The following is a 20,591-nucleotide window of genomic DNA, read 5'->3' on the forward strand; positions in this document are numbered from 1 at the left end:
AGCACAATCATCCCCGAAAGATTGGATGCCTTCATGAACAAATATGCTGAATATACTCATGATAAGTGGGCCTTTGAAAAGGTAAGTATATTCCCCCCCCCCCCCCCCCCCAATAAAGACCAGCACTCTGATGCCTTCCAAGTCAACAGATTCTTTTTCTATTTGCTTCTGTTGTTCTAGATCCAGAATAACTGGTCTTACGGCGAGGTCCTGGATGAAAATGCAAAAACCCATCCTATGCTGAGACCATACAAGACCTTCTCTGAGAAGGTAAGTGTGTGGAATCCGGGGGGCATTTATTTTACTCTACCAGTGACAAGCATGACCCTCTGGTTTGCAGGATAAGGAGATCTACCGCTGGCCCATCAAAGAGTCTGTCAAAGCAATGCTCGCTTGGGAGTGGACCATAGACAAAGCGAGAGAGGAGGAAGAGTCAGAGAAGAAGAAGGCAGCATCACGAAAAATTTCTCAGACAGCTCAGGTAACGCTGTTTGTCATACTTTTGCTTTGCTTTGGTAAGATGTGAGTCGATTATCCCCTTTCAAGGCGACCTACGACCCAAGTCATGGTTACAGTCCGCAGCCCATTGACATCACTCACATGGCTCTCTCAAGAGACCTGCAGGTTCACATCAATTTCATTTTAGCTCCAACTCAGCGTATAATCCAATCAGGTGGTCTTTATTCAACGGTGATTTCTTTTCTGTTCAGTCGATGGCTGAGCAGCTGGCCGAAAATTATCATAACACTTGGGGCAGGAAGAAGAAGCTGGAGCTTCAAGCTAAAGGTAAAAGACTTTGGTCATTGAGAGGATGGTTATTTTTTTATTTTAATTTCCTTAGTTGTCTTCAAGGCAATTGCTTCTGTATTTTGACAGGAGGTGGAACACATCCTCTCCTGGTGCCATACGACACCCTGACGGCCAAAGAAAAAGCTCGAGACAGAGAGAAAGCCTATGAGCTGCTTAAATTTCTGCAGCTGAATGGATATGCTGTCACAAGGTAACAATACATGTCGATTTGATATCATGTATATTATTATTAAAGAATAGTTGGTCTTGCCCTGGCAGAACATATCCTCAGATAACCTACCTTTTCGGACAACACATACATGATTAGAGCGCTGGAGATTACCTTTATGCTGGTCACGCGGGGAGCAACACAAGCACGCAGGTTTATGCAATCCTTATTACGGTGATTGCAAAGGTCAAACTACTAATCCAATATTTTTCACAGAACATCCATCCATCCATCCATTTTCCGATCCGCTTATCCTCACAAGGGTCGCGCGGGGGGTTGGGGGGGGGGTGCTGGAGCCTATCCCAGCTGTCTTCGAGCAGTAGGCGGGGGACACCCTGAACCGGTTGCCAGCCAATCGCAGGGCACGCACAGACAAACAACCATTCACACCTTTGGACAATTTAGGGTGTTCAATCAGCCTGCCGTGCATGTTTTTGGAATGTGGGAGGAAGCTGGAGTACCCGGAGAAAACCCACGCAGGCCCGGGGAGAACATGCACACGCCACACAGGGAGGCCGGAGCTGGAATTGAACCTCTGCGCTGTGAGGTCGACGCGCTAACCACTGGACACCGCTTTTTCACAGAACAATGAAAACAAATCTGATGACGATCTCCTCTTGTGGAGAAAATTGAATTTAATTGATTTTATTTCTCTTCAGGGGCCTGAAAGATATGGAATCTGACATTTCATCCATTGAGAAAAGATTTGCTTATGGCTTCCTGCAGAAACTGTTGAAATGGATGGAAATTGCCCAGGAGTTTATTGCTCATCTCGGTATTGCTGGGCATGAAAAAAACATAATTACAATGCTTGGGGAAGTGATACGTTTTAATCACGTTTTCAATGTGGTTTCTAGAGGCAGTAGTAAGCAGTGGACGAGTGGAAAAGTCTCCCCATGAACAGGAAATCAAATTCTTTGCAAAGGTGTGAATAATCTTCATAATTGACTGTAAAACATCATTTGTCTCAATATCATGTTTCCTAAAAGTTTACGCTTTCAGATCCTGATGCCTTTGATCAACCAGTATTTCAAAAACCACTGCCTTTACTTTTTGTCCACGCCTGCCAAAGTCCTGGGTAGTGGTGGCCATTCATCCAATAAGGAGAAGGAAATGATTGCAAGGTGACGTCTCTCCTACCAAAGACGCTTTCTTTTCATCTGCATGTGTTGACCTTCCATCACCTTTCCCTGTTCTTGCATTTTTCCTTCCCTTTTCTGCCCTTTCATTTGTTTCCTTTGCCTTTCCCTTCCTTCTCCTCTTCAGTATCTTCTGTAAAATGTCCGCTCTGGTGAGACACAGAGTTTCGCTCTTTGGTAAGAGGACAGTTTTGCCCCCAGGCAAACTTGATGTTGTGATGCAAAAGTCAATTAATGTGGAGCTGTACTTGTGTGCAGGAACGGACGCGTCAGCTATTGTTAACTGTCTTCACATCCTGGCCCGGTCTTTGGATGCGAGGTTTGGTGTATTTAAAAATATACTGTTCAAGAGATTTTATTCATTGTTCTTTTCGTGAATATTTTGGGGTTTTTATTTTTATTTTTTAGGACTGTGATGAAGTCCGGTCCTGAGATCGTTAAAGCAGGATTGCGGTCATTTTTTGAGAGTGCTGCTGATGATATCGAAAAGATGGTGGAAAACCTTAAACTGGGCAAAGTATCTAAAGGCAATCAGGTATGGCATGATGCATTCGTGGAAACAATTATTGGGACACAATTAGTTAGTATTCGTTTTCTTTTTCCTTTATAGCAAGTGAAAGGCGTGTCCCAGAACATTAATTACACAACCATTGCCCTACTCCCAGTCCTCACTTCCCTGTTTGATCACATCGCCCAACATCTATTTGGAGACGATGTCATGTGTGAGTTACTTGACATCAGTGTCTGCGTTTTTTTTCCGTTTTTTTCAAATTGTTTCATGATTCTTGTTACATCACTGCCATCTGTTTCTTATGCACAGTGGATGACTTGCAGATGTCATGCTATCGCATCATGTGTAGCATTTACTCCCTTGGGACAGTCAAGAATCCACATGTTGAGAGGTAACGGGCAGAGCTGCGTGAATTCCACGATATGATTTGACCTTGTAGGACTTTGCCTACGATATGCGACTTATTTGTATTTACAGACAGAGGCCGGCTCTCGGCGAGTGTTTGGCTCACCTGGCAGCGGCTATGCCGGTGGCTTACTTGGAGCCGCATCTAAATGAATTCAACGCTTTCTCCGTGTATACCACAAAAACCCCGAGAGAAAGAGCCAGTGAGTTTGTTCAACTGTGAATCGATGTAACGATGCAAAATAACGAATTGACTCTCCCCCAAAAAATTCTTTCACACCTTCTCCCATGAATACCAAAGTATTGGGCCTCCCCAGTGAAGTCCAGGAGCTATGTCCAGATATCCCAGAGCTAGATTCTCTTCTGAAGGAGATCGGGGACTTGGCGGAGTCGGGCGCTCGCTATACAGAGATGCCTCATGTGATAGAGATCACTTTGCCCATGCTCTGTAACTACCTGCCTCGCTGGTGGGAACGAGGACTGGAGAACTTCCCTGAGATGGAAAACCAGCTCTGCACAGCAGTCACATCAGAACACCTCAATCAGTTGCTGGGCAGCATCATGAAAATTGTGGTCAACAACCTTGGGATAGACGAAGCCTCCTGGATGAAGAGGTTGGCCGGTGAGTCATTTTTCAAATTCAACGTTCGCTCATAAAATAAAGCATTGCTATAAAGACGCCATTCCCGTCTTGGCTTTCTTCCGGTTGCAAAAGTGTATCCGATGAGTGTACACCCTTTCACACACCTCCCCAGTGTTTTCGCAGCCCATCGTTAGCCGAGCGAAACCAGAGATGCTCAAATCCCATTTCATCCCAACAATGGAGAAGCTAAAAAAGCGAACATCCAAAGTGGTGGCCGAGGAAGACCATCTGCGAATGGAGGGCAAATCAGAAGGTGACGAGGAAGATGGCACTATAAAGGATGAGTTTGCCGTCCTCTGCCGAGACCTTTACGCGCTGTACCCGCTCCTCATTCGCTATGTGGACAACAACAGGTACACACTCACGAAGTCTGTCAACTGACATTTATGAATCATTCACAGCGGAGTCGACGTCTGTACAGATCTGAAGCAACTCTCATTGGGATTTTTCATGGCTTGCGCCGAGCGCCTCCATAAATTTCCTTTGTTGCAGAGCAAGATGGCTTACCTGCCCAGACCCAGATGCTGAGGAGCTTTTCCGCATGGTCGGAGAGGTCTTCATATTCTGGTCGAAATCTCACGTGAGTGTTGCACGCATTTCGCCGTTCGCATTGGACAGCTGTTTGTATGAATTTTGTTCTTTAAGTTTCTGTGATGATGCTGCTGCAGAACTTCAAGCGAGAGGAGCAGAACTTTGTGGTGATGAATGAGATCAATAACATGTCATTCCTCACCGCTGACAGCAAGAGCAAAATGAGTAAGGTGAGTTGATGGAGCGCAAAGTTTTGTCAGTGCGACCGATGCAGATCCAGTAGTGCAATTTTTCCATGTAACAAATTTCTCCTCCTACTGTCATGGGTGAAAGTCACGTTTGTCATCAATTGTAAATGTTTTGTGGTATCTTCAGATAATTTGGGATTTATTTTTTTCCAAAGGGTTGAATTTAAATAGCTATTTGCGAGCAAAAAGCAGTTATGTTAACAATATTTTCTCTTTGGCTGTCCCTTTTGTCCTCATCTGTTGGGTTGCGGCTGGGTTTTCCAGGGCGGGGACTCAGAGGTTAGACTTTGCTCCTGCACGACCGCTGTGCTGACCGCATGGCACCTCACTTTGGGGGCGCTTTTCATCAACCTCCCCAGCACACTGGCACATTTGATCCGCACCGAGTCATCACCTATACACTCTCATCTCGCATCTATATGAACAAAACAAAAAATATTGACACACACATGCCTAATCTACCAGTTTCATGAAATCTGCCATCAAAATTATGGGAACAGATATCAAGACCTTTGCCCTCCCTCAATTCCAACAATAGTTTCATTTGACCTAAGTGATGCCCACTCCGCACATAACATTCCCACAGTACAGAAACACACAAACAAAACGTTTGGCAGAAGCGCACAAGTTGTTAAAACTTCATAGAGTCGCCCATTTTTACTTCCTGTAGGCCCCGTAAAGTGTTCCAATACTTTTGTATGTGTAGTGTATAAGCATACACATTTGGACGCAAACATAGAGTAACATTTACATTCCACAGGGCACGGCCTGACACGTTTTCAGCACAGGCAGCTGTGTCCAGGGTGTCAGTTGAGACTTTGTCATTGCTATAAATACCGAGGCCGTTTTATTAATAGACACGATGAGGAAAATCCATCGCAGAGCCGTTTGGATTTGGTTTCATTTAAAACCGTCTGCAACCTGCCAATGTAAACAAACACACTCGGCGTCCCATTTTGTCGGATAATAAGACATGAACCACGAGGGATCGCCAGATATCAAAGCAGACACTCATGCAAAAGATATGCCCGGTCCTGCCAGTGTGTGAGGGGGGGAGTCTGGAGGCGCTTGATGAAAGTACTCAGCTGTAGAGTTGGGCTCATGGCACTGAACTTTGCACCAAGCCCACGGTGGCAGTGAGAGCCCAGTGCCATCATGCTGTCAGTTTGCTCTCTGTTGATCATAGTCAAGTTGGAATCTTGTAGAATGTCTCTTGTTTCCTTTCCTAGCTGGTGGGGTTGAACCGAAGCTTGTGTAATACAGCTTTCTGCCACTAGAAGATGATATTAGCCTTCTCTTAAGAGGGGCTGCCGCGTGGCGTCATTCAGGATGACCTTTCACACACACATATGACTGAAATGCTCTCATGGAAAGTGATTTGTGAAAAACATTGAGTCACTATTGGAATACTCCCATGCACATTTCTGGAGTGCAGTTTAGTAAACAAGTGGGTTTCAGTATCACATGCGAAAAGATTCCGGTAGTGTATGTAAGGGTGTTTCACGATAGCATGTAGGGGGGGGGGGGGTGTATATTATATGAACGCATTTCAGTATGTATGAAAAGATTTCACGTGTGTAAGAGAGGCAATCCTGAATCATGTCTGTGACGGCCCCTCACGTACTCTCTGTGCTCTTTCTTCTCTCCTCCCTGGAAGCCTTAGGGTTGCCTTTCCTTTAAAATGCTGAAGTATGCAAACCCACTAACACACCTGAGGCTGAACATGACTAGGCATATGATGATAGAGACTTAGGGTTGCCATGTTATAATGTGCTCCAAATGGCCATGGTTTTAACCAATACATCAGTTCATACTCGATGCCTAAATTATTTCCCGGAACGCTTTGCAGCTTGTTCCCATAACACAGAAGCAGAACTGAAAGCGTGGCTCATGCGCTCTTATAACTTGTACATATGGCACTTGTACATAAGCATATAAATATGATGGACTGTGTCAACAGTGCTGGAGAGAATAGTTGTGTTTTCGTTTACACTGTCAGAAAATTCTAGCTAGCTAGCTGGCTAACTAGCCAGCTAGCTAGCTAGAATTTAGTTAGTTAGCCAGCTAGCTGGCTAGCTATTAAAGGATTAGGCACGGGATTGGTACAAAGTATTAAAAACATGTCTCATAAAGAAGTTGGCAATCTTTTAATATAGTGTGCCATGTATACAGAAACAATAAAGATAATGCTGAATGCACTGTAAATTTTAAACTCATTGTGTGCCCTTGAGAGTCGAAAATTCAAATTCAAGATCTCTTTGCTCCGTGTGTCGCTTCTGTTGCTCATGAACATGACTTCTGTAATTGAGCTGCAGCATGCCTGACTATATGGCAACAAAAAAAATGCTGTTATCACTACTTAACATACAGAACATAACCCAAATAAAATCATGCATTTTATTGAATATGAAAACAGGAAAGGGGGTGCAGGAAGTCAAGCACAGGGACTAGCTCGCTCCTATTAACAGTCTCTAACTAATTCATTAATTTCATTGTGTTATGTTCTGAAGCAGCTAACGGATAATATCTGCACCTTCAACTTATTTTATGTCATGATGAGATGATTTTGCTCATGGTAATTTACGAATGGTTCGTCTCTTCAGTTTTCACTGCACGCTTTATTTAGCAAACCGGTTTTATAAAACTCCTTTAACGCCCACTCCCTTTGACAACGCCAGCGAGAGCCTCATGTTTCCCCCCACACTTCCACCACACCCTCTACTGACCACTCTGAGCTCAGAGAAAGTAGTTTTTTTTTGTCTTTGTCGATTGACATTTATTTCACCACCTCCTTTGTTATTTCTGCACATCATGACATCATCCCTTCATGGGTTCACCAAGCTATTTGCGAGGTTCTGCTGTCATTCCATAATAAACAGTATGCTGCGCTCTCAAAGTGATTGAGCGGGAGCAATAGTCTCCGCGGTTTGGGGTCAACTCTCGAGTTGGATACCTGGCAGTGTCGGTTGTGGCACGTTATGAGATACTGTGAATACTTGCTTGTATTTTGTGCCAGGGCGGAGGCTCGGATGCGGAGCGTACTAAGAAGAAAAAACGGGGCGACCGCTACTCAGTGCAGACTTCACTCATCGTGGCCGCTTTAAAAAAGATGCTCCCCATTGGCCTCAACATGTGCTCCCCTGCCGACCAGGAGCTGATCAATTTGGCCAAGATTCGATACTCTTTGGTAAATCAGTGAGACGTGATCAGAATTCACAACCGGCTTGAAATAAAAATAAATTAAATGCTGCTGTTGTTTCCCTGCTGCACAGAGAGATACCGACGAAGAAGTGAGAGAGTTCCTGCACAATAATCTCCACCTGCAGGGAAAGGTCTCATCCCGAGCATGTTCCGATGTTCCGGACAGGTCAGGTGTCCTAAATATTGGAGTTACCGTGCTATGTACAGGTCGACAATCCGTCCATGCGATGGCAGATGGCCCTCTACAAGGAAACGGCGGGAAAGGCCGAGGATGCCGATGCGCCAGAGAAAGTGGTCAAGAGAGTGCAGGAGGTCTCCGCCGTCCTCTATCACCTTGAAGTGGTGAGCAATTTCTTTCTTTCAGCCCAGCAATGGAGAACGGAGAAAATCTCATTTGCTTCATGTCCATTTCACTTTTGTATGTTTTTCAATAGACGGAGCATCCATTTAAATCCAAAAAGATGGTGTGGCATAAATTGCTATCCAAGCAGAGACGCAGGGCTGTTGTTGCATGCTTCAGGATGACGCCTTTGTACAACATACCAAGGTAAAGATGTCTGCATGCTCCTTTGCCACAGTTTTAGGTACATCTGCGCAATCTATCGTGACCTAAGACGTGTTTTTTTTTCGCTCGTCATACCTCAGAACAACAATAACACCCAAAGATGTACGTTTAAAAAATGAACTTGCGACTGCCGTTGCTTTCTGAAAGTATATCGTTTCCAACTAGGCTATGCGGACAACTTCTGGCTTCTCTTCCTTCTTCTTCGGTCATCTTTCAAATTTAGACCTTCTTAGAGAAACACGGGTGGCGCTACATAGTGGTCAAGAATAGAATTACACTTTATTGAAAAAAAACATGATTTACAATACAACAACAAAAATCCAGGAATTGGATACCTTTCAAAACACATTTCTATCAAAGGCACTCCCGAATAAATGTTCAAAATCAAACAATTTGTTTGCGTTTTACCATTGCAGGCACAGAGCTTCCAACATGTTCCTTGAGGGATACAAGCGCAACTGGCTTCACACCGAGGGTTACGCGTTTGAAGACAGAATGATAGATGACTTGTCTGTGAGTGCCAACTCATTTTTCGATGCTCTTTTTTTTTCTGTGGGTTTATTCAGCGGTCTTTTCTCTGTTTGTTGCAGAAAGCGATGGAGCAGGAAGAAGGAGACGAAGAGGAGGAGAAAGAAACAAAGCCGGATCCCCTCCACCAACTTATTCTGCATTTTAGTCGCACTGCTCTCACAGAAAAGAGGTTTGAGCGGTGAAATGTGGTCAAAAGATCTCAGAAACTTTTACAAGACTAATTTTCATCTGGCCTCTTCTGTTCTTTCAGTAAACTAGACACAGATCATCTTTATATGGCATATGCAGATATTATGGCAAAAGTGAGTCCGTACAGACAAGATGATTTTGAGCATTTTCATTTAAGAGGGGCAAAATGAAATGTTTTTTTTTTTGGTCTTAGAGTTGCCATATTGGTGAGGAAGAAGAAGGGGGAGAGGAAATGGTGGAAGAGGCTGAGGATGAGATGTCCTTTGAGGTGCGACAGTCAGAACTGGTAATGGGCGGCGAGGGGCTGGGGACCAGGAACACAGTGGAGCGGTAGCTCTCGACGCATCGAGTGCTCTCATCATCACGACATCATTTCACCACCACCGTTGCTCTCTCTCTCTGTCTCCGCTACATCCTTTCCTGTTTGTTTGTTTGTTGTGCGTCATTCGTTTTGAGCTGCTTTACTTAGTGAAACAATGACAAATCCCCAATCCAGATGATTACGCGGTGTCATCACCGCGACATTGTCTTTTAAAACCCAAGAATGAACAACTTGAACGCTATCACTCATAGTTAGACAGCAATTCAATCTGGATTGGGTCTAATTAGATACAATCGAAATTAAAAACACCAATCTAACAGTACTAATAAGAATAATGATCATCTGGCTATTTCTTTTATTATTTTGCCACACTAAGATATAATCCGGTCTAGCAGCTACCATGAACAATTGAAGCCATCATATTTGAGAAATTTTAAGGCACAGTCAAATGTGCACTTGTGGAAAAAAAAAAGAAGACTGTTGTTGCATTTTAACGCTACCAAGCTATGTCTTTGCTGTCCCATTCTTCTCTCTCTATCGCTCTTGTGACTTCATGTAATCCCTCCCGCCTTCTTAACCTCCATCTTTCTTAACTTGAATGCTGCTGATCAGTGTCTTTCCCCCATACGTTCCCCACTCACATAGCCTACTGACAGACTACAGAGCAGAAGCGTTTGAAGAAGCTAAACATTCACGCACATAGCCATGATCGGCGATATCGGCGCATCGCACTCAGCGTAGTCAGGTACACGTTGGAGGCGAAAGGCGTGTACGGCGTGACACATAGCGGGTAAAGCTCGGTTAGGCATACGAGGGTGGCGGGAGGTCGGGTGGGTTGTGGTGCGGGCGGTCGGGAGGTTTAGGATACGGGGATGCTCCGCGCTGATTTGTGATATGTGGCTGAAGAGAGGAATGTCTCTTCTGATTCAGAGATATTCATTCAATGGCCATTTTTCGCCCCTGAAATGACATTCTGCAAATTCTACCTTGAGGTACACAAATGGACTCAACTGTACCCCGATTTCTGACAGTGTAGAAATTCAATTAAAAAAAAAAAAACGGCAATGAGCTCACCTGATTATTCCAAGCAAAGGCGCATTCCTGTAAAACGCCAAAGAAATATCTCCGACGCAGAGGGATCGCAGCTCTTGTCTGCGCCGCGCAGACAAGAGGCGCAAGCTTCATGGCTGCAATGTTGGGCCGTTGCTGCTTCCTGTAGTCTAACGCTTGCTCCAGCCCGGCAAACGTGACAAAGTAGTGTTTTGACTCCACCACTAATAAAGTGAAGTGTGAGAGTGTGCGTATGTATCAGATGGATATAGTAAATACACAGTCATAACACATGATTTGCACGTGTGCTCATGAATGAAACCTAAATCAGGGCCGATTTCAAATAAACCGGTAAGTCTACATTGCATAAATGAGGTAAAATCATGACGGACTTGGGTGAAAGGTGCGGGAGTGTGAGTTGCAGCAAGAATATAAATGGATAGAATGAATTTTAGCGCTACGATTCATTGGCAATTCGAAATCCCATCCCGACCCTGAAAAATATGCAATATTACGTCTATCCATTTACATTCCAAATGTGCGGGACTTTCACGTGGCGCGTAATCATCATGTTGTCGGCCACAGGAGAAAGAAATGGAGAAACAACGACTCCTTTACCAACAGTCCAGGCTTCACAACCGTGGAGCTGCAGAGATGGTCCTGCAGATGATCAGCGCCTGCAAAGGTGGACTTTCTCTGCCCGGCTTCTTGACAGTAGAGCACGTCGCCGCCCTCGCGACGACTCTTTCTGACGCCACGTTTGCTTTTATAGGCGAGACGGGCCCGATGGTGTCGACGACCCTCAAACTTGGTATCTCCATTCTCAATGGTGGAAATAGTGAGGTTCAACGGGTAAGCCCCTTAGTTGCAGTCTCCGTGACGTACTTGAATCAATACAAATTGGCACTTTTTGTTCCACCATCGCAGAAAATGCTGGAGTACCTGAGGGATAAAAAGGATGTTGGTTTCTTTTTGAGTGTCCAAGCCTTGATGCAAACATGCAGGTTTGTTTTAAATTACTGATTAAAAAGTGGTGTCATGTCACCAGACTGTGAGGAAACATTGCTCATATTGCCCACAGTGTCCTGGACCTGAATGCTTTTGAGAGGCAGAACAAAGCCGAGGGTCTGGGCATGGTCTCAGAGGAGGGTACCAGTAAGTGTCTTTCTCCTCTGAATTGTATTTTTGTCAGCGAGTGCGGCAGGCAAATCCCCATCATGAATAGAATTTGTATTATGCTTCAAAGAACTACAGCAGCATAATGCGCGATGCTAAATAATGTTCACTTTGAGTGTCAGAGACAGAGAAACCCTTGAGGGTTTTTTTTTTTTCTTTTTCAGACAGTGCCAATGAAGTGTTAGCGTTCTTAATATTATGGCCAGTGACTGTTTTCACAGAATGCCACACTTATTCTGAAAGTTGTTATGAACACAACTTCAAATGTGATTAAAAAAAAGCATGACTAAAATGCCTTGAAATTTACTACGCACAAACAAACACCACCGCAAAGGGAAATTCATTCGAATGAGGCTGAGTTATGACTTACATAACATGCTTAGTGGTAGGGGGAAAAAAAAAAAAGGCACGACCTCCGGCAAGCATCACAGTCGAGATTCATAATCATCTTACAATCATGGCGGGCACATGATTATTTTATCTGATCCCTTGACATTGTAATAATTGATTTGTGCAACATCATCAAAATATATTTTTTAATAAAATAAAATTTAAACATTTTTACTTTTCTGTTAGATTATTATCGGCCCAAAACAGTATATTGGCCAGACCGGTTGGGAACGTTTGTTATTGGAGCGATAATGTGGCTTTTCAAATCAACTTTTCATTGATTTAGATGAGAAGGTCATGGCGGACGACGAGTTCACCTGTGACCTCTTCCGCTTCTTGCAGCTGCTCTGCGAGGGTCACAATAACGGTGAGTGCGGAGGATGGTCCGTAGTTGCGGTTGCCGCGTTGTGAGCTGTCACTAAAATGACCCGCGTCCCGTTTGCAGACTTTCAGAACTACTTAAGGACGCAGATAGGAAGCACAACAACCATTAACATCATCATCTGTACAGTCGATTACCTGCTCAGGCTGCAGGTCTCCAAATATATCTGTCCATTCTCATTTGTCTTTCTTTTTTTTTTCCAATCACGATAATCTATGACATGTGAGTGATTATTGTGTCATCTTTTCTCTTTGAAGGAATCAATCAGTGACTTCTACTGGTATTACTCTGGCAAGGATATTATCGATGAGCCAGGAAAGAAAAATTTCTCTAAAGCAATGACAGTCGCCAAACAGATTTTTAACAGTCTAACTGAATATATTCAGGTAAAAAAAAGAAAAAAAAAGACACTTTTGTGGGGTTAAAAAATAAAGTAAAAAGAACCTCTGTCTCCTCAGGGCCCGTGCACGGGTAACCAGCAGTCCCTGGCCCACAGCAGGCTGTGGGATGCCATCGTGGGCTTCCTCCACGTCTTTGCTCACATGATGATGAAACTGGCTCAGGTACGCTCCTGTCACTTGAATCTCAATCAGCTCCATCATGATCTCCGTTGCCTTTGTGACTTTTAGTCCACGTGTCCTAATGATATCCGATGCCAAGGGTACCAAAAAAAAATGCTGCCTTGAACATTTATTGTGTTGTGTCATGTTTTGAATGCTTTCAAAATGGTCTCGTTTTTGTAAATCCATCATTTTTAATGCAGTTCTGCCATGATATCCCGTTAGATTTGGCAGGCGTACCTAATGTTGTGCCCGCAAGCGCCTCAGTCATACTTTATAGTACACTGCATATGTGGCAGGATCTTTGTGTCGTGTGCTCCGTGCGCTGCTCGTGGTTGTTGACTAAACCAGATCTTACCGCCAGTACCTTCCTTGACAAATCGATGTCGGAAGATTGATTCAAATCAAATAGCCAGCACGGGCACAAGCGCAAAGAGGGAAATCAATGGTGGCTGCATTCCATTGAACTGCTTTGGTGTCAGCATCGTGGTGTGCATGCGGGTCACCGTCACACTCTCATGGCTGCCATGGGTCACATGAATATAACGCAGCCATTGTCCATATCGTGAAGCAAACCGTATTTTGTGTCGCTTGAATCACTAGCCTATTCACATTTTTATGATGCAAACATCAAACGGCATTATGCATCGTGTTCCTGAGTTTGTCTTTTTGGACTGTCAACATATTGGAATGACGACAGGAAAATGTGCATTTCCACTCTTTCTTTTCAAAAAAGGAAAAGATCAAATAGGTCAACTGTATTAATTCGCTAAAGTGCAATAAAACTTCGAAATCCGACAAACATTTTTCTCAGACTTTTGTGGCAATGCTCGTACTGTATTTGATTTGCTGTGTTGCATCATGTACTCTAACCTTTAAATTCAACCAGTAAATTAAATAACTGAAATGATGTTCGGAATTAGCCTGTACATTCTGGCAATTTCTTGTTGAAGCTATTTTTTTCCCCAACATATTTTTCTGGGTTTTTTTCATGCACATGATTGTTGTAATTGTTTCAAGACTTTTATTGATTATTTAAAACTGTCTTCCACATGTTCAATGCAGGGTAAAGTATGTATTCACTTTATTTATCAATTGATGTGTTTGTTATTTATTCCATTTTGGTTTCACACCTCAGGCTGTTTTTATACGCCCGCTTTCCAAAAAATGCAATTGTCTTCCTTACGTAATTTGGTGTCATGGGAAAAGCTTTGAATATAATTTCTACGCAATATCCCTTTTCCCTCCACTTTAACATCAAATTTAACATCTGTTAGGAACAACACCGAAAGCTTCCCCACACAATGTGTTAAGAATTTGCCTCAAGGCAGACATGTTTTTACATGGCGAAATTGTTATGAGTTGGCGGGGGTGATTGACGGACATTCCTGAAATGTTTTCAAGAAGCCAGAGTACCAGAATAAAGTAAGTCCCACACAGAATCTGCCTTTCATTAACGTGTAGTTTACTGAGAACACTTAAAGTTTGTCGTGAGTGCACAAAATTGTTGCACGTTGCATTTTCTGTGATTCTACAGTTTTAAATGCAAAATATCTTCATCATACTAGCTAGATGGATTCTAATGACTGCTCATCTTAAAAACTCTTCAGGAACCCCCCCTTGGATTATCATTATTATTTTAATTAAACATTTTAAGAGCAAAATTTCCACAAACACAGTTCAACGTGAATAAGGCCAAGTGTAAGAATACTTTCATGGATGGAACAATTTATGACAACCAAGCAGGCGACTACAAAACTTCCTGAGAAAGTGACTGACTTTTAACCACCACTGTTCCAGTCTACATTTTAATATACTTTAATACTCTGCTGTTGGAATACACGTTTGAATGAAACATCGGCTCTCTGTATGCGCTTGATATTTAACAAGCTTTGCAATCACGTGGCCATTTGACTTGACTAATGATGAGACTGCTGGAAGATGCTCTTCATTTGTGCTGTGATTTTTTTGTTTTTTGTGGCATCTCCTTTGAACTTAACTCCACTCGAGTGCAGCAATTATTTGTCCATTTCAGCAACGGGGCATCTTTTATTGTCCGATAATTCGCTGTCATAACTGTGGGGGATCTATACTTGTGTTTTCTGCTTCCCCCTTCCCAGTGGCTGCATCTCCGACAGTAATTCTGAACCCCTAATATGTTACAAAGTGATGCTGTCGTAGTTTTAATCCATTGGCTGTTTCTTTTGAATGATTGCAGGATTCGAGTCAGATCGGTCTGCTCAAGGAGCTTCTGGACCTGCAGAAAGACATGGTGGTCATGTTGCTTTCGCTGTTGGAGGGTAAACCGTGCAGATGTTTCAAGTTAAGTCTTGCACTTGTCCAATCGTCATTTCTAAGAGGCTTATGTCGCGTCGCTCAGGGAACGTGGTGAATGGCACCATCGCCCGTCAGATGGTGGACATGTTAGTGGAATCATCCAGCAACGTGGAGATGATCTTAAAGTTCTTTGACATGTTCCTCAAATTGAAAGACATCGTGGCTTCCGATGCCTTCCGAGATTACATCACAGACCCGCGAGGGCTAATCTCCAAGAAGGACTTCCAGAAGGCCATGGACACCCAGAAGCAGTACACCCCTTCGGAGATCCAGTTCCTTCTGTCTTGCTCGGAAGCGGATGAAAACGATATGATCAACTATGAGGAATACGCCAGTCGCTTCCAGGAGCCCGCCAAGGACATTGGCTTCAACATCGCCGTGCTGCTCACCAACCTGTCCGAGCACGTTCCTCACGACACCCGGCTGCAGAACTTCCTGGAACAAGCCGAGAGCGTGCTCAATTACTTCCGCCCCTTCCTGGGCCGTATTGAGATCATGGGCGCCAGTCGCAAGATCGAACGCATCTACTTTGAGATCAGCGAGGTCAACCGCAGGCAATGGGAGATGCCTCAGGTCCGAGAGTCCAAGCGACAGTTCATCTTCGACGTCGTCAACGAGGGCGGCGAGTCGGAGAAGATGGAGATGTTTGTCAACTTCTGCGAGGACACCATCTTTGAGATGAATATCGCCTCGCAGATTTCCGAGCAGGAGGAAGAGGAAAAGGGCGAGGAGGAGGATGAGCTCGAGGAAGCCGCGGGGGAAGGAGGAGCGGGAGCGGCCATCGGAGCGGGAGAAGAGGACGCCAACGGCGAGGAGGCGCCGCCGGAGTCCAGCTCGGCCTTTGCCGACTTTATAAACAGCACGTTGAGCTTCTTCAGCATTTTCACCTTCCGTAATCTCCGACGGCAATATCGGCGAGTGAGGAAGATGACCCTGAAAGAGATCGTGGTCGCCCTGTCCACCTTCTTCTGGGCGGTCCTGATGAGCATCCTGCACTTCTTCTACAACGTGTGCAAAGGCTTCTTTATGATCATCTGGCACGCCCTGTTTGGAGGCGGCTTAGTGGAAGGAGCTAAAAATATCACGGTGACGGAGATTTTGGCGAGCATGCCCGATCCGACGCAGGACGATGTGCACGGCGATGGACCCGGGGAACCCGGGATAGGTGAGGAGCAAGACACGGGCGGGGTTACGGACACTGGAGACACCGGGAGTGGGGAAGAGGAGGAGGAGGATACCCAGGAGAAGGAAGGCGGAAGGGTACCGGGTATCGATGCCCCTGGTGGTCTTGGTGACATGGGGGTCGAGGCCCCCGTCGAGCCACCAACACCTGAAGGGACACCTATCACCAAGAGGAAAATGGTCGGTGTTTGTAACTAGAACGCTGGTTAAGCGCTGTAAGCTTCCTGACAACTTTGTGTGGTTCTCATCTATCGCAGCAGCCAGAAGAGGCCGATGCCAGCCAGAAGCCTCCGGAGCCAGCACCCGTTGAAGAAGCGGCCCCGGAACCAGAGAAGGCCGAGTATAACGCTTCATTCCTTTATCTCCGAGTTCATTCGGCAGGGCATATCGTAAAACCTAACCTAAAAAAAAAAAATGTGTCTATGCATTGTAAGACAATGAGGAAATGCTCTACTCCGCTAACAAACACACAAAACGCTAGCAATGCAACAAACCTTTTCAGTGTTGAAAACGGCGAGAAAGCAGAGAGAGAATCCGAGAGTCACGCCAAAGTGGATGCCGATGAACCGAAGAAATCCGCAGTGAAAAAAGAAAAGAAGCCCAAGAAGGGAGGCGGATTCCAAATCTGGACCGAGCTGGAAACGCAGAGAAATAAATTCATGGTGAACGACATGTTTCTCACATCATTGCGATGACTCCAATTTGATACATCCTCTTTTTTTTTTCATGATAATGACAAGAACATATCGGTCAGAATATTTGCTTTTGTCCGCTGTGGAAAACGGATGTTCGGCTCATTCCTATTTTCTCCCTCCTTGATTAGAACTACCTTTCCAGAAACTTCTACAACCTGCGCTTTCTGGCACTGTTCCTCGCCTTTGCGTTGAACTTCATTCTGCTCTTCTACAAGGTGAGATATTACATTCAAACTTTCTTGCTCTGTATTTTCTAAAACTAGTACGAATAGTGACGGCACGTCAAGATAATAATACTCGGCGTCGTCTGTTTTTGGTGCAAGGTATCCGACAGCCCCCCTGAGGGCGAAGACGTGGAAGGATCCGGGCTGGCGGAAGGAAGTGGTTTCTTCGAAGGCTCCGCTCTCTTTGAGGGTTCCGGAGATGAGGGTGACGCTTCCGGAATGAGCGACGGGGATGAGGATGAGGAAGATGTGCCCCTCTATTACTATTTAGAGGAGAGCACCGGCTACATGCAGCCCACGCTGTCCTTCCTCGCCATTGTCCACACCCTCATCTCCTTCATCTGCATCATCGGCTACAACTGCCTCAAAGTGGGCGTGGCTTCGCCGTCGTCTTCGATTGGATGGCGCGGGATGACCAAAATATTTGCGTCGGTTCCCAAATCAGATTCCGCTGGTGATCTTCAAACGGGAGAAAGAACTCGCAAGAAAGCTGGAGTTTGACGGCCTCTACATCACGGAGCAGCCGGAGGACGAAGACATCAAGGGCCAGTGGGATCGACTGGTCCTGAATACGCCGTAAGCAGAAGGACGCCTTTCGCAAATATGGATTCCTACCTCGAATGACTCTGGTCAATCGTGTTTGCCGTTCCCCTTTCCAGCTCTTTCCCCAACAACTACTGGGATAAGTTTGTGAAACGAAAGGTAAGCGGAGTCGCTTTTGCCGTTAAAATGCAAGTCCTGTTGCCGGAGTCCAATGTCTGCGTTCAGGTTCTGGATAAATACGGAGATATTTACGGACGGGAAAGAATCGCTGAACTTCTGGGCGTGGACTTGGCGTCTTTGGATGTGAGTCAGCAGCACGAAAAGAAACAAGAGGAATCGGACACCTCGACATTCGCGTGGTAAGCAAATCAAACGCATACCAGACTAGCTGATGGGACGATTAAGAACGGGTTGTGCGTTTTGTCTTTTCAGGGCTACCGCCATCGACATCAAGTTCCAGATCTGGAAATTTGGCGTTGTGTTCACAGACGGCGTAAGCACAACGAACTTGTGCTACTCTGTGACTGTACTCTACCCCTACCAGTCCCCAAGGGCAAAAATTGGTCCTTTTCCGCTACTTTCCTTGACTTCTGATTTCAAAACTAGTCATCGATCTATTTCTTTGAGTATTGCGTTCCGATACAATGAATAGATGATCAAACATTTCTTTGGTGTTCACTGTCCTGACGGCCCTCTGAGTAAAGCTTCAAAACTACAAACATGAGTTGGACACCCCTGACTTACAATGAAAGGATCACAATTCTGCTTTTTCAACAATCAGTTTCTTCGCCGTCTTGAGCAAAGCTGCCGCAGTATTATGATTCCGCTCGGTAATTCCATCTCCGTCAGCCAGAGCTCTTTTTTTTATTTTTAAATGTCTTTCAGACCTTCCTCTACTTGTGTTGGTACCTGATTATGTCCCTGCTTGGCCACTACAACAACTTCTTCTTCGCCTGCCATCTGCTGGACATCGCCATGGGCGTCAAGACCCTCCGCACCATTCTCTCCTCTGTTACCCACAACGGAAAACAGGCATGATACCCGATGTACTGTATTTACCGAGACTCCATTTTGTATTTGAACCCGCCTTTTCGTACGGTGGCGCTCACCGTTTACGTCCCTTTCTAGCTGATGATGACCGTGGGCCTGCTTGCGGTGGTGGTGTACCTGTACACGGTGGTGGCTTTCAACTTCTTCCGCAAGTTCTACAACAAGAGCGAAGACGAGGACGAACCCGATATGAAATGCGACGACATGATGACGGTGAGTCGTCGCCGAGCCGGGACGAACCTCCGCGGACGGTGCTCCCGCCTGCTCCTGAGACACCTGTAAATACTTTTTTTTCTCTCTCTCTCGCTCCAGTGCTACCTGTTCCACATGTATGTGGGCGTACGTGCTGGCGGAGGCATCGGAGATGAGATTGAGGATCCCGCCGGAGATGAATATGAGTTATACCGAGTGGTCTTTGACATCACTTTCTTCTTCTTTGTCATCGTCATCCTGCTGGCCATCATCCAGGGTAAAAAAAAAAAAAAAAGTGTTGCTTTGAGTTCCCAAACAACACATTAGGTAACGTGCTGTGACAAATATTTCTGTGCAGGTTTGATCATTGACGCATTCGGAGAGCTGCGAGATCAGCAAGAGCAGGTTAAAGAAGACATGGAGGTATGCTAATGAGCTCTTAGCGGTTGGGCGGGAATATTCAGCGGAACGTGGCTCACCGACTTTTTGGATGTTTATCTCCAGACCAAATGCTTCATTTGCGGCATCGGGAGTGATTACTTCGATACAACGCCGCATGGATTTGAGACTCACACGCTGGATGAGCACAACTTGGCCAATTACATGTGAGCTTGCGTGCGTTAGCGAAACCCGCGTCATGAATACACAGACAATGATGAAACATTCGAACGCGTGATCCCTTGCAGGTTCTTCTTAATGTATCTCATCAACAAAGATGAGACCGAGCACACGGGACAGGTGAGCACTCTTGCTTTTCTTCATCGGCCTCTCTTCATTTATTTGGAGCCTTTTTTTTTGGTGATAGGCAGCAACTTTGTCTTCTAATTCTAATCCTGACCTTCTCTTTATTGGATACGTTAGGAGTCATATGTGTGGAAAATGTACCAAGAGCGATGCTGGGACTTCTTTCCCGCTGGGGACTGCTTCCGAAAGCAATATGAAGATCAGCTTTCTTAGTCTTGAACTACAACGCTTTGAGAATTTCTTTTTTGTGTTGTAGACTATTTCAATTTTTTTTTTTTTTTGTAATTACAAATATGCACCACATCAATTCAAGCAGTTCGGGTAATTTTGTGTCGCTGTAAGACACTATTGGTCTGTTTGTTGAATCGGTTTCTATAGGAAAGTGCATCACAGTGTGAACTTCAGGCGATCAGTCAGTCGTCGAAGAAATTATAGATTCAAGTCCGCACATCACGTTCAGATATTATTTATTGGTTTTGAATGTATACGGGTTTTCTGTTTAGATGTAGAATATTTATTGATCAAATGAATTGGAAAATCGATCTCATCATCTTTGGTTTGGTGTACTGAAATGCCGGTCCGTAAGACAGCAACTCATCTGCGCTCATACGCGAATCGGTGACGGACGAATAAAGAGAAACGCTTTTCCATGGACTTGCTTTCGTCGGGATTGTGCTCACATGAGTGATGTCAATGCCTCAGCAGCTTATTCGCCGCCGGGAAGGTTTTGAATGATAACTCAGCCGAAGAGGGTTTAGAGGTT

General features: G+C 44.9%; 1 protein-coding gene across 3 annotated transcripts in view; it reads left to right on the forward strand.

The window, feature by feature from the left end:
• The window catches only part of LOC127588151 (ryanodine receptor 1-like), a 37,350-nt gene extending 17,113 nt beyond the window's left edge, over positions 1 to 20,237 (forward strand). The window contains exons 54-106 of one of the 3 annotated variants that reach the window (XM_052046740.1): positions 3 to 81; positions 181 to 270; positions 341 to 481; positions 547 to 624; positions 711 to 786; positions 877 to 1,000; positions 1,678 to 1,793; positions 1,876 to 1,943; positions 2,021 to 2,142; positions 2,285 to 2,334; positions 2,416 to 2,476; positions 2,566 to 2,692; positions 2,768 to 2,879; positions 2,978 to 3,059; positions 3,146 to 3,276; positions 3,375 to 3,695; positions 3,829 to 4,069; positions 4,209 to 4,296; positions 4,385 to 4,477; positions 4,760 to 4,774; positions 7,512 to 7,682; positions 7,768 to 7,827; positions 7,904 to 8,038; positions 8,131 to 8,243; positions 8,678 to 8,774; positions 8,852 to 8,961; positions 9,043 to 9,094; positions 9,175 to 9,267; positions 10,939 to 11,038; positions 11,126 to 11,205; positions 11,281 to 11,357; positions 11,435 to 11,508; positions 12,206 to 12,286; positions 12,365 to 12,453; positions 12,559 to 12,687; positions 12,760 to 12,864; positions 15,080 to 15,161; positions 15,242 to 16,560; positions 16,638 to 16,720; positions 16,883 to 17,042; positions 17,204 to 17,290; positions 17,399 to 17,668; positions 17,745 to 17,875; positions 17,959 to 18,001; positions 18,068 to 18,201; positions 18,275 to 18,335; positions 18,728 to 18,874; positions 18,971 to 19,105; positions 19,205 to 19,361; positions 19,443 to 19,507; positions 19,589 to 19,689; positions 19,771 to 19,822; positions 19,946 to 20,237. In XM_052046740.1, the coding sequence (XP_051902700.1) occupies positions 3 to 81; positions 181 to 270; positions 341 to 481; positions 547 to 624; positions 711 to 786; positions 877 to 1,000; positions 1,678 to 1,793; positions 1,876 to 1,943; positions 2,021 to 2,142; positions 2,285 to 2,334; positions 2,416 to 2,476; positions 2,566 to 2,692; positions 2,768 to 2,879; positions 2,978 to 3,059; positions 3,146 to 3,276; positions 3,375 to 3,695; positions 3,829 to 4,069; positions 4,209 to 4,296; positions 4,385 to 4,477; positions 4,760 to 4,774; positions 7,512 to 7,682; positions 7,768 to 7,827; positions 7,904 to 8,038; positions 8,131 to 8,243; positions 8,678 to 8,774; positions 8,852 to 8,961; positions 9,043 to 9,094; positions 9,175 to 9,267; positions 10,939 to 11,038; positions 11,126 to 11,205; positions 11,281 to 11,357; positions 11,435 to 11,508; positions 12,206 to 12,286; positions 12,365 to 12,453; positions 12,559 to 12,687; positions 12,760 to 12,864; positions 15,080 to 15,161; positions 15,242 to 16,560; positions 16,638 to 16,720; positions 16,883 to 17,042; positions 17,204 to 17,290; positions 17,399 to 17,668; positions 17,745 to 17,875; positions 17,959 to 18,001; positions 18,068 to 18,201; positions 18,275 to 18,335; positions 18,728 to 18,874; positions 18,971 to 19,105; positions 19,205 to 19,361; positions 19,443 to 19,507; positions 19,589 to 19,689; positions 19,771 to 19,822; positions 19,946 to 20,041 (6,904 nt within the window). In that variant the 3' untranslated portion in view covers positions 20,042 to 20,237. The remainder of the gene's footprint in view (positions 1 to 2; positions 82 to 180; positions 271 to 340; positions 482 to 546; positions 625 to 710; positions 787 to 876; positions 1,001 to 1,677; positions 1,794 to 1,875; positions 1,944 to 2,020; positions 2,143 to 2,284; positions 2,335 to 2,415; positions 2,477 to 2,565; positions 2,693 to 2,767; positions 2,880 to 2,977; positions 3,060 to 3,145; positions 3,277 to 3,374; positions 3,696 to 3,828; positions 4,070 to 4,208; positions 4,297 to 4,384; positions 4,478 to 4,759; positions 4,775 to 7,511; positions 7,683 to 7,767; positions 7,828 to 7,903; positions 8,039 to 8,130; positions 8,244 to 8,677; positions 8,775 to 8,851; positions 8,962 to 9,042; positions 9,095 to 9,174; positions 9,268 to 10,938; positions 11,039 to 11,125; positions 11,206 to 11,280; positions 11,358 to 11,434; positions 11,509 to 12,205; positions 12,287 to 12,364; positions 12,454 to 12,558; positions 12,688 to 12,759; positions 12,865 to 15,079; positions 15,162 to 15,241; positions 16,561 to 16,637; positions 16,721 to 16,882; positions 17,043 to 17,203; positions 17,291 to 17,398; positions 17,669 to 17,744; positions 17,876 to 17,958; positions 18,002 to 18,067; positions 18,202 to 18,274; positions 18,336 to 18,727; positions 18,875 to 18,970; positions 19,106 to 19,204; positions 19,362 to 19,442; positions 19,508 to 19,588; positions 19,690 to 19,770; positions 19,823 to 19,945) is intronic. The other 2 variants (XM_052046741.1, XM_052046742.1) reach the window with 2 other exon arrangements.
• The last annotated feature ends 354 nt before the right edge of the window (positions 20,238 to 20,591 follow it).

This window comes from Hippocampus zosterae, chromosome 16, assembly GCF_025434085.1.
Source record: "Hippocampus zosterae strain Florida chromosome 16, ASM2543408v3, whole genome shotgun sequence".
NCBI classification, from domain to species: domain Eukaryota; kingdom Metazoa; phylum Chordata; class Actinopteri; order Syngnathiformes; family Syngnathidae; genus Hippocampus; species Hippocampus zosterae.